We start from the raw sequence: 15,896 nt of genomic DNA, 5'->3' as shown, positions 1-15,896 counted from the left end.
AATTGCTCCTCATGCTTCTCTTGTCTCCCCCGTTAGACTGTTATTTCCATTCTTTATTAATTATTGCTCCCTGTTACCTAAGGAGGGAAGCATTACTTTGATTTTTGCGTAAGTTGAAACAAAGCATGCCATGCTTCATCCCTGAAGCCAAAGAGCCTATCATAGTTTTTTATGGAGTTACTTTTCTCCATCATGTGTACATTGATCATTATATTTGAGTTATTTACTTCATATGAAAGCTTTGAGCAAATCATTTAGCATCAGAAAGTAGTGTTTCCTGTAACACCCTCTTATTTTTCTTTGAAAATACAAAATTTACATTTCATCTAAGTTCACGCAACTTCGCTTCACACATCTCTTATGTATGAAAATTTAAGTGCAGCTTTAATTTAGCACTCAGAGTTCAGGAGAAATGTGTGCGTAAAGTACATTTTAAAGGAACGGCTCAAGGAGAGACAACATTAATGTTTAATTTTTAGATGTTCTGCCAACTGCAGTGGAAGGCTGTGTTTGTTAAAGTTTGCTGATCAGGCTGTGAACTCGTTATGGAACGGGCAACGTTAATATTTTAATCCTAGTACCTGCATCTTTCATTAAATCTTTGGCTACTTCAGCTGCTTTAAACATTAAAGCAAAATGGAAAAAAAAAATTCCCTCAAAGCTCACTATAGAAAACAAAATACTTGGTCAACAACTAAGCAGCTGTTTTTCCTGTCTTTGAAATGCAGGACCAACAGAACTGCCAGAAGCTAAAATATGATACTTTTGCTTGGGAGGAGGAGTGTTGTCGCCCACTTTGCATTGCGTTCTGGTTCCAGCCAGTTTGTTTCTCTGTTTTGGACGGAAAAGGGCAGAGTCAAGTTATGCTAAATACAACTGAAGCACACCAGTCATCTAACATCCTACGCCAATAAATAAGACTCTCTGCATTACAGCACAGCTTTCATGTCTTCCTCGAGGCTGAAAATGTACATTTTCCTTGCTTAAGGAATTCGAATGAAGAATGATTTGAGGTAATTTGCAGAAATTCTTTGCATCACGAAGCTTTTGATGGGCTTTGAACGAGGAGGTGGTCCAGGCAGATCATGTTATTTCCCAGCACTGCTCTGTGCCGCTTAATGGCTGGTGACACACCTCCTACTGTGCTTCGCCTCCAGCTTTGGTACCTTCAGGCTCACACTGAGTCACCAAATTACCAGCTGAAACACTGGCTGAAAATAAAACTTAATGATCCCAAAGAGAATAAATTTAGCGTGATGATTTAGATAGCTTTTTTTTTTTATCTTGAAAATGGACTTCCATATTTGGTAAGCATGTCCGTTTTTTTTTTTTGCCATATTCAAGAGTTAAACGCTGCATTTTTTTTCTTCCTACAATATGAGAATGGCAGTAAAAGTACAGTATTTTCACACTCCTTCAAGGCATCCAGCAATCCACCTGCCTGTGTCTATATCTATTCTGGAGCTCTAGAGCTGCTGTGTCAGGCTGAAGGCTATTGTGTTATCACCTACTCCCTGGCTTCTTCATCTATCATCCCACTTTATCAGATCACACTGTACACACACACATAAAGTCATCCCAGGTTTCATCTTCTTTCCTCTACACCAAGTTTCACTGGGAAATGTGGATGCAATCCAAATTGTATGCAAATGGAGACGAGCTTGTGTGTGTATACATGCTTCAGGGTTTTTACTTTGTGTGTATGTGTGTGTGTGTGTGTGTGCGTGTGTGTGTGTGTGTGTGTGCGNGTGTGTGTGTGTGTGTGTGTGTGTGTGTGTGGGTGAGGCAATGCATCGGAAACCAACCCCCGGCTTTAGTTTTCTTAGAGTTTATGTTGGATGAGGAACCCTCGGGTGCCGTCTGTTGCTGCTCAAAACCCCTCTATGCAAACCTTTTCTCTCTGCTGTTAGAATAATGCAGAATTTACCCCAAACACAAACACCGTCTGACATGCACACTGATGAGGACAAACACTAATATATTCATGAATGCACACAGGCTTAGGAAAATCCTCAAGATTTAGACATCCACGTACATCTGCGCGCCGCTGCTGCATTGCTGCGCTTACATCCACAGAGAGGGTGTGTGTGTGTGTGTGTGTGTGTGTGTGTGGAGCTTTTTTTACATGCCGCCATATAAATGAAAACTTCTTAAAAAAGATGCTTTGGCTCCCAGAGACTGAAATGCGGTGGAGGATGTCTTTCACTAAAAAAAAACTGTTTGTGTTGTCAGTGCTAAAATGCAGAAAACCATCATATTTAAATTTGTGTAAATAAAAAAAAAGTTATCTTTAACTTTTGTGCACCTGGACAATTATTTCATAATGTTCTATATTGTGTTGTGAGAAATAAAACATTAACATTTATGTGGAGCAGCTGCATAGTTAAAATGGTTAATTTTATTTTATTTTTTTAATAAAGGCATGTAAAATATTTAACATATGTATATTTTTTTCTGTCCATGGATTCAAATATCCAGAGAGTTTCAAGATTATGTAAGATGTAGTTCTGTTCACACAGTGCCAGGGGGCGGTGCAGAGAGGCTGCAGAGGCACGTCTGTAGGGAAGTTTTACACCTGAGGGCTGTTTGATTAGAATATTAAACAGTTGCAAATAAAGCTCCGTCTGTTTCTTTAAGGTCAGAGGAAGACTCTGAAGGTAACAGGGACATCTGCAGTGAGATTCTTCAGATGAAAGCTCTGGAGAGGCTTACGTCCACGGTCAGTGGCACCCAGAATGAAAACACAAGATAAATATCTGGCAAAACTGAAACAAACTTGGAATGATTGCCGGAATTAACTTGGAATTTTTAACCCCTCCCTCTTTTTGTTGTTGTTGTTGCTTTAAACAGGTACAAAGTGAGTTGGCAGCTGCTCTCGCTAGAAAGACTCGCAAAGCTTGTAAGTAATGCTGTGGTTGGAGCGTTTCCTTGAAGCATTGTTAGTGGGAATTATTTGGATTTACCGTGAAACCATACACTTATGTGACAAACAATAATCTGCAATATGCTGTTGTTTGTTTGCAGTATCAGAGCAGGACTCTGACACAACTGAAACAAGCCGCCAGGAATCCAGCACCCCCAGTGAGGAGAGCAGCCCGGTAATATACACACTAATACAAACGGCATTTTATATGATATATACATTATTCACACACAGTCTTCATTCTTAATATATTTTTACTAGAGCAGGCTTTTACCAGCTGATATCGACTTCTTTGAGCTCTGACCGACTGTCTCCTTTTTCAACCAAATCTGATTTTTTTTTTCTTTCTTTTGTTTAATAATGCAGAAAATAGAAATGTGTGTTGTGGGTTCTTTGATTGTGGAAGTTCCTAGATGTTCTTTTTTAAATAAGTGACAGAAACTACTTACTGAGATGCTGATCCCAAGTTGACTGATTGATGCATCTCTACTCTTTACCTTGCTGTGACAATTTGCAGTCACTTAATGATTTGCATTTTTTACTCCCACACTGAAACAATTTGAATCTTTAGAAAGGTCAATCATTAAAGACTGATGTGCAGCATAATACACTCATAAATCGCGACTGCTTCTGCTAGTTTGTTTAAATTGCACTCTTTCATTTTTTTTCTGCTGTATTGCAAAGAGTTTGCAGTATCCTACTGTATTCCTCACTTCCTGCATATATTGCTGTTGCACATACACATACCACAATTCATACACTGTAACACAAACTGCATAGACGTTGCACCATACTTAAAATGAATAGGTGGTGCTGACTACTTGGTTTCCTTTAAAAGGTCATTCGAGTTCAAGTTTTATTTATGTGGAGGTACACACATGGCTGAACTCAGAAAAGGGGGTCGGAGAAGAGCGCAGAGCGAGGCCCATGTGCTTCCTCATCCCATGTCTGTACAGTCAAAACCTTTTTCTCTCCATCAATTATTTATTCTCTCATCACATCACTGAGACCAGGGAAGGTGGGGAAAAGAGCAGCAACACACATGGCGTTTTATATTTCAGTCGTTTACATGAGTTATAATCTAGTTAGCATAAATGGTCCCAGTTTATGTATTTTATTTTGGTTTCACCTGCAAAGGTTATTATTTTAAAATGAGCTGTTATTATATTACAAAGGTGCTTCTATAATCTAATTTCCCCATACTCCAGCCGACAACAGATCTGGGCTTACTTAGCAAACTGAAAAAGAAAAGCGCAAAACGGATTGTGAAAAAATAACTTCTGCACAATAAGTGAAAGCTGTTAAATAATTCACAGTTAAGCTCATAATTATAATATCCCGATGGCAGATTTAAGCTTTAAAGTGATGGCGGGAGGCTTTTTAGCATTTTACAGGATTTTCCACATTTCTTAACGGGTTAAAGATTTTAGATATTTTGAAATTGTTTCACTCACGGTTTAGCCGATGTGCGCTTCCTGGGTAAAAATCAAATGACAAAGGCAACACCTCCCCGGCCCCCCGCCCCTGCTCAACAGTTTTCATCAGCGCAGGTGATATACGTGAGGGGCCCGGTCATTGGCCCCGCCCCCCGGCCCGACTCTGACTTGTTCTGCTAGTCCTTGTTTCAGATGGTTGCTGTGTAGCAAGCAGCATATGAGACTATCCAGCTTTTAACAATGGATTTCTTTTCTTTTCTAAAGAAATGCAAATTCAAATCTTGCAGTTGAAAATTACCTACTACTGTGTATTTGTCACTTTCAAGCCTAGTGATATTGGAATTTGTGATTGCAAGGTGACAAAATTTAAGCATTATGAATTTGCTTTTGCAAAGCACTTCATGTTTATCAGAGAACGACTGACAATCCAGTCAGTAATACATCTTACAATCACATTAGTCGTGTTTGTCTGACACTGGCTGTTGAATCGATCCTCCAATCCCTCTGCTAATATTCATGCAACAGAGGTAGTTATCTGCACTCCAGAGTCGATCATATGTATCAATAAATAACTAGGACAACTACGAAACGTCAAGGACACCATGTTGGAATCCAAAGCTTTTAAACTGCAAAACAACTAAAGATTCCTGGAGTCTCATTTGCTTTTAGTTCATCAGTTTAAATCTATTGATGTTTTGGGATTTTGTGATTTGAAAAAAAACATTAGAAAAAATAGGAGAGAGTGACATAAATTTAAATCTTGGACAGGAAGACTACAGCAGCTCTACAGGAAGCAGAGAGGGACAAGTGGTGGTGTAATATCACTGTGTGTACGTGGGTATTCTACAAGATAAGAGTTGTCATTGGGTTAGGGGAGAAGGGGGGTGTTTTCCTAGTAAACAAATGATGTTTAGCGTGTGTGTGTGTATGTGTGCGTTACCCTCTGCTAGAGCGTGGTACCGTGGGATAGTTGAGCTTACAGGAAGGGTTGCCCGACTCTCAGCCAAACGAAACAAGCTGCTCTGTCTCTCTTCCAAGGAAAATAAACAGCCCAAGCTGGCCGCCACAGGTGATAACCATCACACGAGCTGCACCCAAGGGAATGCATGCAGACACGGAGAAAAGCAACAGTTCTCCTACCGCCCCTCTGCTCTTTTGTTTGAAATAAACTTTCTAATCATTTTCCCGTCATTTTTCTCTTTTAAGACATTACTCTTTGATATTCCTGCTTGGGCTCTTTTTTTAATAGCTCGACTACAGAAGGGAGGAGACAGACACAACACACACTACCTTCTCACACAGACACCCTTCCCGCCCACTTACTACTAATCACACACACTCACTCTTTTTGCCGCCAGATCCTCTGACACAGAGCAGCTAGTCTGACACAAAGAGGTGCAACAGATAAAAAGAATTACAGCCTCTAAGAGATTGAAAGAATTAGAGACAGAGAGGAATAATAGGGAGAACAAGATAACCTGGAGACACCCAGGATTACTATTTCTTTTCATCGTTGTTACATGGACACAGATTTCTCCTTTCATCACTTCTGGATTGTGCTCTGTGGAGAAACTCATTGATCTGCTGCGACGCCGGCTTTTCAGACTTTTCTAGGATGTCTTGGGACTGCGGTCTGAGATATGTTTTCATGCCTCCTGTGTTGCAGCTGGGCGGGATGTGTGCTTTGCGGGACGGGAATGGAAGTGGCGGTGGCGGCGGGATGGGAACCGTTTGTGGCCGAGAGGAGCTCACCAGTCGGCTGGGTCTGGAGGCCGTCCAGCGGCTGGCAAAAGATGGCTGCCGGCTGCTGCAGAACCACAACTACCGTCTACCTGACAGGAACCAAGCGGTTAGTAGAGTTTTACTATATTCACTTTACTATCATAAAATACTGTCCAGACATAGCAGTTTACAATTTGTGTGTTACTATCCAGGAAGGAAGTATTTTGACATCATTTGTTTCTTCTTTTTATTAAAAATGTATATTTTACAACTCTTAAAAATGCATATTTTACAACACATGCTGTAATTCTTGGTGGATGTATATGTATGTAATAAGATACTACTTATATTTATATTTATGTAATAAGCTACTTTTTTATTATGCACAATAAAAAAGTAGCTTCATTTTAAAATAACTCTTTAAATACTACTTTAGCAAAATAAGTGAGAAATGTTCAGTTTTTGTTGCAAATGTGAACTAAATATATGTAGAGAAGAAAACTAAGTTTGATAGACCAGGAACCACTTTATCTTCTGGTGTTGCGATATTCCAAAAACTGTAGAAACATAAGACGTTTAGAGCGCAGGGACTTGGGCCAGATGAGAGAAGCTGAAACAAGACCATCACCAAAACTAAATGGGATGAAATGTCAAGACTGGGCCAGAAATGATCTAAAGACAGATTTTATGGGCAAATGTGTAAAAAAACAAGTCTTGATTGGAGCAGCTGGATTAGAAATTGTTTCTGCAGGTTTCTAAAGGTTTGGGTGGCTATTATTAAGAGAGGTGTAGTTGGACCAGTTTGACCTGGAAATAGTATTAAATTTCAAAATCTACTATCTGCTTCTAGAGGAGACTTTCTTCTTGGATTAAGACTGTAAAAAGTCAGCAGCATTCAGGAGGATTGGTTTTTTTATGCCGGGAAATTCATCATTGCAAGCAGCCAAGTGTTCGATCATGGGTATACAATGAAGGCCTCCCACTTGGCGGAATAATAACCTGGCTGTCTTCTTCACCTGACTTATATCTTGTTGAGAACTTCCAGGTCCTTCTGAATTTGCCAGCTAAATTGAACCCTATTTTAAACTGTGAGATTTAAAAAGAGGAGAGAGAGAGAGAGCAACTCTTCAAACCATATTTGGGTGCTATGAGCAGTTCTGATTGGGATTATCTTTTATGCATAGTTAATTGCAGTCAGTGAACACAAGAAATGTGTTGAATCCTTCTCTTTTTGCTCGGTTTTTCTTTAATTTGCTGAAGGATTCTGTAATTTAACTATTGCATAATAACTATGCACTTTTGTACTCTCCTTGAAAATGTAATGCCTCCATTGTTCGGCATCCAGATTGAATTTATTAGATTTTGGATTGTCTCAAAACTACTGCACCTGTTTTATAGAGTCATCTTCTATCAGCAATATGACTTGCCTAATAACACCATGCATCTCCATGGTGGATGGTGACGCTTTGCAAACTTCTACTCGTAATCTGCAAAATAATTTGCGGCTATATGGTTAGCGTGAGTGGGAAGTGATGGACGTCATGCGGGTAATGTTGTCACTGCTGTCGTCACTCTGAAACACAATCACAGGTGTTAGTCATGGATTCAGGTCAGGAATCAGGAGAGTAAATCCTGATCAACATGATTGGTGCCTCTGTGCCTCCAAGGTGTAGACAAGCACACAAGTGTGCACATTTCCTGCAGCTCTGACCCATCTGATTATCACTCATGAAGACAGAACTGTGATCCGACATAAACACCAGCTCGAACTGTCACTGCAGATAGACTGGCCTTGGCTTTATTTAGATTACTTTTAACAACCAGCACTTCTCCGCTGCAGCTCGTCTGATGGTGGGTGTTAATAATGGCTCGCTGCAACGAGAGCTCATGCTTTTATTACAAGCTGTCAGGAACTTTGTATGTCTTTCAGTTGTGCTCACTTGTGTGCGTGTCACTGTTCTGGCTGGAGCTTATAATCATTTGTAAGAGCTTTTATGCGCATGTTCATGTGCTCCCGGGCACTGTGGCAGACTGAGTCAGTGGATGCTCATAATGAGTGGGGTGTTAGTGAAGCTAACTTATAATCCCACTCTACAGTGTACACCTAAAGGCAGTAAGCGAAGCAGATGCAGCCTGATTTCACCTTACATCACACGCTGCTTGTAAGATTTGTTGTTGATTAGCTAGTGTTTGTTTGAAGCCCAGCTGTGGAAATGCTTTTGCTTGATGCACAGTTTCACTTTTCTTTTTTGTTTGCAACAACGCGAAAGTAAATATGTGCAGGAATGTCACATCCAAGCCAAAGCCAAAGAAGTTCCCCATGGCTGCAACCTTGTAATCATTGCTAGATTGGTAAAGTGGTCTTTTTTTGTTGTTGTTGTTTTTTTTTTTTTTACTATTTTCATTGGGAATTTAACATCTAAATGTCAAAGGTTAACTATGGTAATTTTAAGATTATTCTTTTCAGCAAATCAGAATAGCTTGTGCAGTGAAGTGTTTCAGAAAGTGGTACAGTGTTGCTTGAAGGGAAATGTCCACAATAACATCTTATAAATCTTTATCTATTTAGCCTGATCCTGATTCATGTTACATAGAGGTAATGCTTATCTTTACTAAGAATTGTGCTAAAAGAAAGGGCTGCACAAGCAAAACATGCAATTGATGTTGTTGAATTATAACATTGGTTGCAATTAACCCATGTTTTCCTCTTTTTGCAATGAAATTCCAAGCACTTGAAATGTAGTCCTCCACCACAGGCTGTAAATTAAAAGCCGTTATTGCATTACACTCATGTTGTGCATCCCTTGAAAAAAATTACAAATAAACATTCGTTGCATTTATTTTTTTATTTCAAGCGGGCTCTACTCACTTTTTTAATTTTAAACTGCTGTTACTTTAGCATTGTTATTTTATGTAAATATTCAAGAACTATTTAAATAGATTTTTGAAGATTTGACTTGGGGGGAAATAAAAGTCAAATCTTCTTTTAAAAACTAACTGAACTTATAAAAACTAATGATTTAATTAATTTGTGATGGTATTTTTTGTCTCTAATTAAATATAAAACACATTTTCAAATCAAGTGTTGCGTTGTTGTACTTCATTAGTAATGGCTTCTTAGGGGATCACTGCAAGTACAGAAGACGTAGAAGTGCTTTGATCAGGATGTAAAAATGATGTACTTGGAGTATATCCTAAGAATCACACTTTATGGTACATTTCCCTTAATTTCAGGTGTTAAACCTGCAGAGTCAGACTCTACCTTGTGGCTATAATTATATTTCAGACATCTCTTTTACCTGTACCCGTGAAAGGAAACTTTTAATTCAAATTAACGAGGCTCTTCAGAATCAAATAATCATCTGAACTGGGTGGAAATCAAAACTAAGCAATCAGTTCTATTCACAACAGATGCTGTTCTTCTTTCTAGATTATTGTGTTTTCCTTTCTTTCTTGATGGATAAGCTCTGACAAACCAATGCGAGCTGTTTCCATAGCGATACGACTGGTGTCTGCAGACTGAGCCGAGTGCCTCTCTGCCTTCTAGTCTCTTCTGACTTCAGTTTTCATATTGCTTTATTTGATCATCAAAGTTTACTTGAGTACAAGGTCGCTGACTTTCTGATGTGCTCATGAATTCAGGTATATTCACAGCTGTGCTGGTGTTACTTCCCACATGGCGAGGGAATTACAATACAGTGTTTGTTTTTTCGTGCTGCTGACCTAAAAGGATTGGGTTTCATTTTCTTATCCATTTTTCCCTGGAACTGTGCCCTGCTCTATCACAGCACAGATAGGGCCCAGTCCCTGGAAGAGAAAACTTCCTCTCAGGTTTCCATGAAGTCCACCTTTCCTCTTGAAATGTTATCATATGAGCGCACATGGAAGATATTAAACTGTAGGAATAACATAGAAAAACTGTGAAAAAGCATCCTGATTTATTGTAGGGTGTGAAATACATAATGTTGTTTTTTTATTTTCATGTACCTAATATGGACATTTTACTTGTAGTTTGAGTTGAGGGTATTGGCTTATTTTCTGCTCTAAAATCCCCAGGTTCTGTAGCATAAAGTTTCCCTGTTATGAAACAGAGATGTGGCAAAATCTGGGAAAGAAAACTGTATTGAACTGAATTGAAACTGAATTTGTCTGACACCCTGCTAGTTATGATGTTCAAATGCTAATGTACAATCCTTCATTCTTTCATTTTCAGTTTAATTCAATACTAATACCAGTATAAAATCTGCTTTAGGGTTTTAATCGACCTTAGAAAAAAAGTTGGAATTAGCAAGTCAAAACAAAACAAAAAGAAATTAAAGAACTTTATTGAATATTGCATATCAGATTTAAATGTGTTCTGCTTGTTGTCATTAGTAAGTCCTTGTTACTCCCATTCTCATTTGTGTACTTTCACAGTAGCTTTCAGTCTCCCATCTTCCATCTGGCTTGCTTTTCTCATTTTTTTTTATTACATAAGCTTCTGGTCTCTCCCATTCACAATATTTGTGTTCCTTCTCTGAATATTTTTCCTTTTTAAAGGTTTGCAGCCTTTCTGAGGCTAACATGATCTCCTTGCTCAAATCGAGAAATGTTTTCAGAGGTTATTGTTACGAAACAGTTATTGTAATAATTGGGCTTAACTTTGAATTGGTTTCTGGAAGATTTTTATCTTAAATCTTGTGTATTTAACACTCCATTGCTCTATTTTGAACCTAGAGCTGTTTTTCTTGGCATTGATGTAAAGGAACACAACGCATTTTCTTCTTCTTTGTTTATACAGTGCTTGTTCTTGGTTACATAACGTCTGTAGTTCTGGCTGGCTTCCCCTTTATTAGATATCTGACCCTTGAGACAGGAACAGCCAGTGCTGATAACGTTGGGTGGTTTTTGAATCATAGGCAATGTGGTCTCATTGCATGTATCCCCTGCAGCACGTAGTAAATGTTATATCTTGACATCACATCTGAGCTGTTGGGTGTGGTGTTGGTACCAGACCCCAGCGTAATTAATTGAACGGTGTCACATCTCGTTAAATTGGCCATCACAGGCAAACAATGCTAATCTTGTGGCTCCACCTTGATGATGATAACAGCAGCGGAAGTTTAATTTTGTCACATTCACAACGTGACATTGTAATTTATAGTACGTTTTAGCGTTTCGGAGTTTCCTGTGATTGAAACAAAAATGTGAGGAATTGCAGTTACTTGATAAATTTTGCTTCAGGACAGAAAGGGGATGAAAACTATGGTGGCAAAAAATGAAACATATTTTATTCTCATTTATTTATTGTATAAAAAACAGCAGTTGTATTTAAATAAAAACATCCTCCAGCCAAATGTTAATGTGCCGGGAGGATGATTCACTTTACCCTCATAACTGAGCTGCTTATTGTTGTATGAAAGTTTGCATGTTTGTGTCATTTGGTGAAAGTCTCTCCATTGTAAAGCACTTTGAGTGGTCTGTATAACTTGGAAAACACTGCAAACATTTAGTTAATTCACCATTTAAAAATGCTCTGACAGATATCTAAAACTTAGGATATTGTTTTAAAACCTGACCCTGCTTCTGGACAAACTATATTCACGAACAGTCAGGCTTCATGATGCCGTTTGTTCACTAATTGTCCCACTAAACTTCTAAGACGGTTAAAAAGCAATTGGATTCATATTTACTCCCAGGCGGGCTCTATTTTCTAATTAGGCGAATTGGTTGAATTGAGTTTTATTTAGTGGTATCAGAGTAAAATTTAGAATATTAAAACATTTAGAAATCAATGTATTTTTATTGACGTTTACAAATACTTTGTCACAGGAATTTGTGGTTGTAACACCTTGGAAATGCACCGTGCAGCTGAAAACCCACCGGTATCACACCTGGGTAGGAGGATCTGGTAGCAGCTGAACATCTGGAGCACATTTTGCTAGAATGACTCATTAGGAATCACAAAGAGATCTGGGAGCATATTGTTTTGTCTGACCCAAGTCATGTCCCACCTGCTGCCTCTCAGGATCAGACGCTCCCTTTTATCCGACAGTCAAAGAGATGGCGTGTGTGGATTTGTTTATGTTTGCTTGCTGGTGCACGTCTTTTTTTTTTCTTTTTTTTTTAGTGTTATCGAGGAATCTGAGCGATCATTTAAAGAAATCTCCACACTCTGACTTATAAATGCTTTTGTTAGGGCTTGGAAAAGGTTAGCCCTTAGTGCAACTTTCACCTCAAAATCATTAGGTTTAGTATTGTTAAATATGACCCAACTAAACAAAAAGTCAACCCTTATGTCAGGAACTCCATGTCAGTGTCGTTTGTTGCGACACAGACTGCAGAGAGCATCTGCTCCTACTCCTCTGCCTTTGATCTCTATCTCTTGTCTTCTTTTTCACTTCTCACCTCAGGCTGTTTCTTCTTCTGTTCACCTGGGACTTATTTCTATTTCACTGGACTGTCACGGCAAACGTGTGTCTGTGTATTTCTCAGAGCTGCTGCTGCTCCTTTTTTGAGGATGAGATAATTTCAGGTGTCAGCCCACATAGCTAGCTTTCCCTGCAGTGTAATTTAATATGTAGCACCACCACCCCTTTAAAAGAAGGGAAATGTAATGCTTCCCTTTGATGGTGCCAGATGAGGCTGTGTTGATATGCTTGAACTTGCTGTATAACTATTTCATGTCTTTTCAGTTAGTTTTATTTCACAATTTAATTTTCTCTTTCAGGGATTTAATTATTATGACCTGCCAAAGTGGTTATAAGGTGTTTCTTGTTGTAGTTCAGAATGTTCCTTGATATTCAAAATTGTCACTGCACCCTGGTGGAAAAAGCCTGTAATTGCACCTGGAATTTCAACATGTCAGGCTTTTGTGTGCTCTGCTAGTATGTACTGTTTGCACACATGGTTGCATTAGTCCTGAATGGTTTACATATATATGCACATGTATATATGAAGTAACTACTGTCTAAATAATCAGGAGACACTGTAGATTAAGGTATTGAAATTTAAGACTAGGATCCATTATGAAGTCTGGGTGATTTATACATCAAGCGTGTTCGGCCTTCCAGCAGTTTTGTCCTTGTGACATGCCTTTATTTATTTATTTTTTTTGGTCCCCTCCAGGAAGCAGTGGGGAGGGTTTGTCTGAAGGAGAGAGGACGGGACGTGTTGGTGTTGCGGAGAGTAACATCATCAGTGACGTCGCCGTCCGACCGGCCCTCACCTACATCGTCTGGGGGCGTGTCCAGAGAGGACGACTGCAATAAGAGGTTTGTCCCTCTCCCTTCATAATGAGAACCCTTCACACTAACATTAACAACAAAAACACATAATTACCGTCCTCCTCCCTCTACTTTTCTCTTTTTGCTTTTCGGATCTCAACTTGCAGAGGTGCAAAATAGCAGTGGGGCTGTTGAAACTGTACTTGTGTGTGACCAAGAAAATGTGTGCTTAAGCTTCTGGCTTGGAGCAGAAGGGAGAGAATGGCTTTTTGTTCTCAGCTGAAAGGGAGAAACAAGATGACACCAAGATTCTATTTATTTAGGGTCGTATAGTGTACACATTCAAAGCTGATTTCTTTCTGCAGTGTCTGCCAAGACCCTGAGGCACAAAGCAGGGAGTGTCAGACAGGTTAGGAGTCTGCCTGCGTGTGTGTGTGTGTGTACACAATTCAAAGCGTCCTCAGTAACAATCAGCTCCCTCGCAGGGCTACTGTAGGAGCTGTCAGAGAGAGGGCTTTAATCTCAAAGGTTTATAGCTGACAGCAGCAGCCAGCGAGACATCGAACCCCAGGGAGGATCCCCCCACCCCTCCTGGGGATGCAAAACTTAGAGGAGGACAGATTGTTGGCATGTGATAAGACATGAAAATGAACTCTGAGCTAGCTACTCTTGCACAGGCAGAGGAGGATATAGTTGACGATGATGATAATGATGAAGACGACTGTGAGGGGGGCACTGAGGATGGAGATTGTGGCGTTTCGGACACATGTGCGTTTGACGTTCCCCATTTTCCCTACATCGACGATGAAGACGTGGAGGAAGAGAAGGAGAGGAGATGGAGAGATGGAGGTGACCGCACTTTGTTCTCCAGTCTTTTTGAAGAAGACTTTTGCGGTTCTTCGCCCTACAGGTACGTGGTAGTGTCAGGAACGCCGCTGAAGATCTTGGAGCATCTGCTCAGCGACCTCCGTCTGGACGATCAGAGGGGAGCGATGGAGAACAGAGAGAGCGGTAAGGTTAAAAACACACACCAAACAATCCGTGTCACAAACTACAATCAGTAAAAATATTGATTCGAAATGTTAGAAAAAAACTAAACTTGGATTTAAAATGGTGATGGCTGAAGTCAATAAGTGCTTTTAGACAAATAATCAAACCGCACCTATCATATACCTGACTTTGCTTTTGTAAAAACATACCAGGGCACTTCATACCACAACGCTTCCTAGGAATTAACTTTTCAGTGCAGCACAAGTTCCAACACAGTCCAGCTTTCAGTTTTACTCTAATCTCAAGTGGCTTCAAACCGACGAGGTGTGCACTTCTTGTCGGAGCCTCTATATGATTGCAGCTGCATGAGTCAGCCCATCCAGGTGCAGTCATTCAACCATGTGATTGTGTGTAAATATGAGGAACATTTAGGAGGTTAAATGCTATAATGAGACTGTGAAATAACAGCTTGAGGGCACTCAAGACATTTCTACAGCAAGTAATGTTCAGAGATGTTTTGGATTCATGTCTTATTTTAGCTGCAGCTGGTATTTGTTGGTGTTCCTTGTGGTCTTTTTAATAAAATCTGTGTAGCATGCATCTTTAGTCAGCCCCCTTACTCTGATGGTTCTCAATAAAATCCAATATAACCAGTAGCCTCCAGGAGTCAGCTAATTGTTCAAAACAATTTGTGTGATCTTGGTATAAACCAGACTGTTCGGTGAAGATTTTGGAAGTTTTTTCACTTAAGCAATTAAGTGAAAAACAGTATTATGAGGTTGTGGAGAAGATTAAAACAGAGCAGGGTTATTAAACATCATCCAAAGCTTTGAAGATTACACAAAGCAGTGTTAAATGAATCATCTGAAAATGGAGTACGACACAGCTGCAAACCAACCATTACAAAACCCGTTAGTCTAAACTAGGAGGACATTACTCCAAGAAGCAGCCAAGAGGTGAATTGTAACTCTGGAGGAGCTGCAAAGATCCACCGCTCAACTGGGTTATTCTGTTGAAATGACAACAATTACATGTAGAACAGTGGCAAGAAGAAAAAGTGCTATTGGAGAACCCCGTAAGCAGCAGTGCAAACATGTAATCTGGTCAAATCAGACCAAAAGTGAACATTTTGTCCTGCATGGTATGTGGTAGAAAAACAACACTTCAGGACTTTATCAGCATCAGGTTGAGAGGATAGTGTATTTCACCTGAGGCATTGTAGCTCAGCAGTTTTGATGGGAGAATGGCTGGAGTGAAATACTGAATCTGGCTCTAAACAGGACTGTGAACCTTAACATGCAGCCAGAGCTGCTCTGAAAAGGCTTTTGATCAAATCTGTTTCATGTATCAACCTTATTCATTTGAAACTAAGCAATTAAAATTGCTTCTCATTTAGACTCTGCATCTGATTGAGCACAAACTATTTTTCAGCAGTGCAATAGCACAAATTTTAGTTTCTAGATGGGCAAAATGCTGCATTGTGGGGCAGCTGATACCACTGACGCCTTGCAGCAAGAAGGTCTTGGGTAGAATCCCAATTTGAAGTTTTATGGAGCTTTTTAATCTCAGTGGGGTTTTCTTGGTGAAATAAAGGTTAATTAAAAAGTTTACAAAATCTCC

General features: G+C 39.5%; 1 protein-coding gene across 1 annotated transcript in view; it reads left to right on the top strand.

Annotated features, from left to right (window-relative positions):
• The window catches only part of LOC103135014 (rap guanine nucleotide exchange factor 5-like), a 34,370-nt gene extending 20,005 nt beyond the window's left edge, over positions 1-14,365 (top strand). The window contains exons 6-11 of the mRNA XM_007547552.2: positions 2,638-2,719; positions 2,851-2,899; positions 3,025-3,098; positions 6,026-6,208; positions 13,189-13,334; positions 14,197-14,365. Of these exons, the coding sequence (XP_007547614.1) occupies positions 2,638-2,719; positions 2,851-2,899; positions 3,025-3,098; positions 6,026-6,208; positions 13,189-13,334; positions 14,197-14,350 (688 nt within the window). The 3' untranslated portion in view covers positions 14,351-14,365. The remainder of the gene's footprint in view (positions 1-2,637; positions 2,720-2,850; positions 2,900-3,024; positions 3,099-6,025; positions 6,209-13,188; positions 13,335-14,196) is intronic.
• Positions 14,366-15,896: the final 1,531 nt, after the last annotated feature.

The sequence above is a fragment of the Poecilia formosa genome, unplaced genomic scaffold (assembly GCF_000485575.1).
Source record: "Poecilia formosa unplaced genomic scaffold, Poecilia_formosa-5.1.2 Scaffold21, whole genome shotgun sequence".
Lineage (NCBI taxonomy): Eukaryota > Metazoa > Chordata > Actinopteri > Cyprinodontiformes > Poeciliidae > Poecilia > Poecilia formosa.
This window is presented reverse-complemented; position numbering and strand designations above follow the sequence as displayed.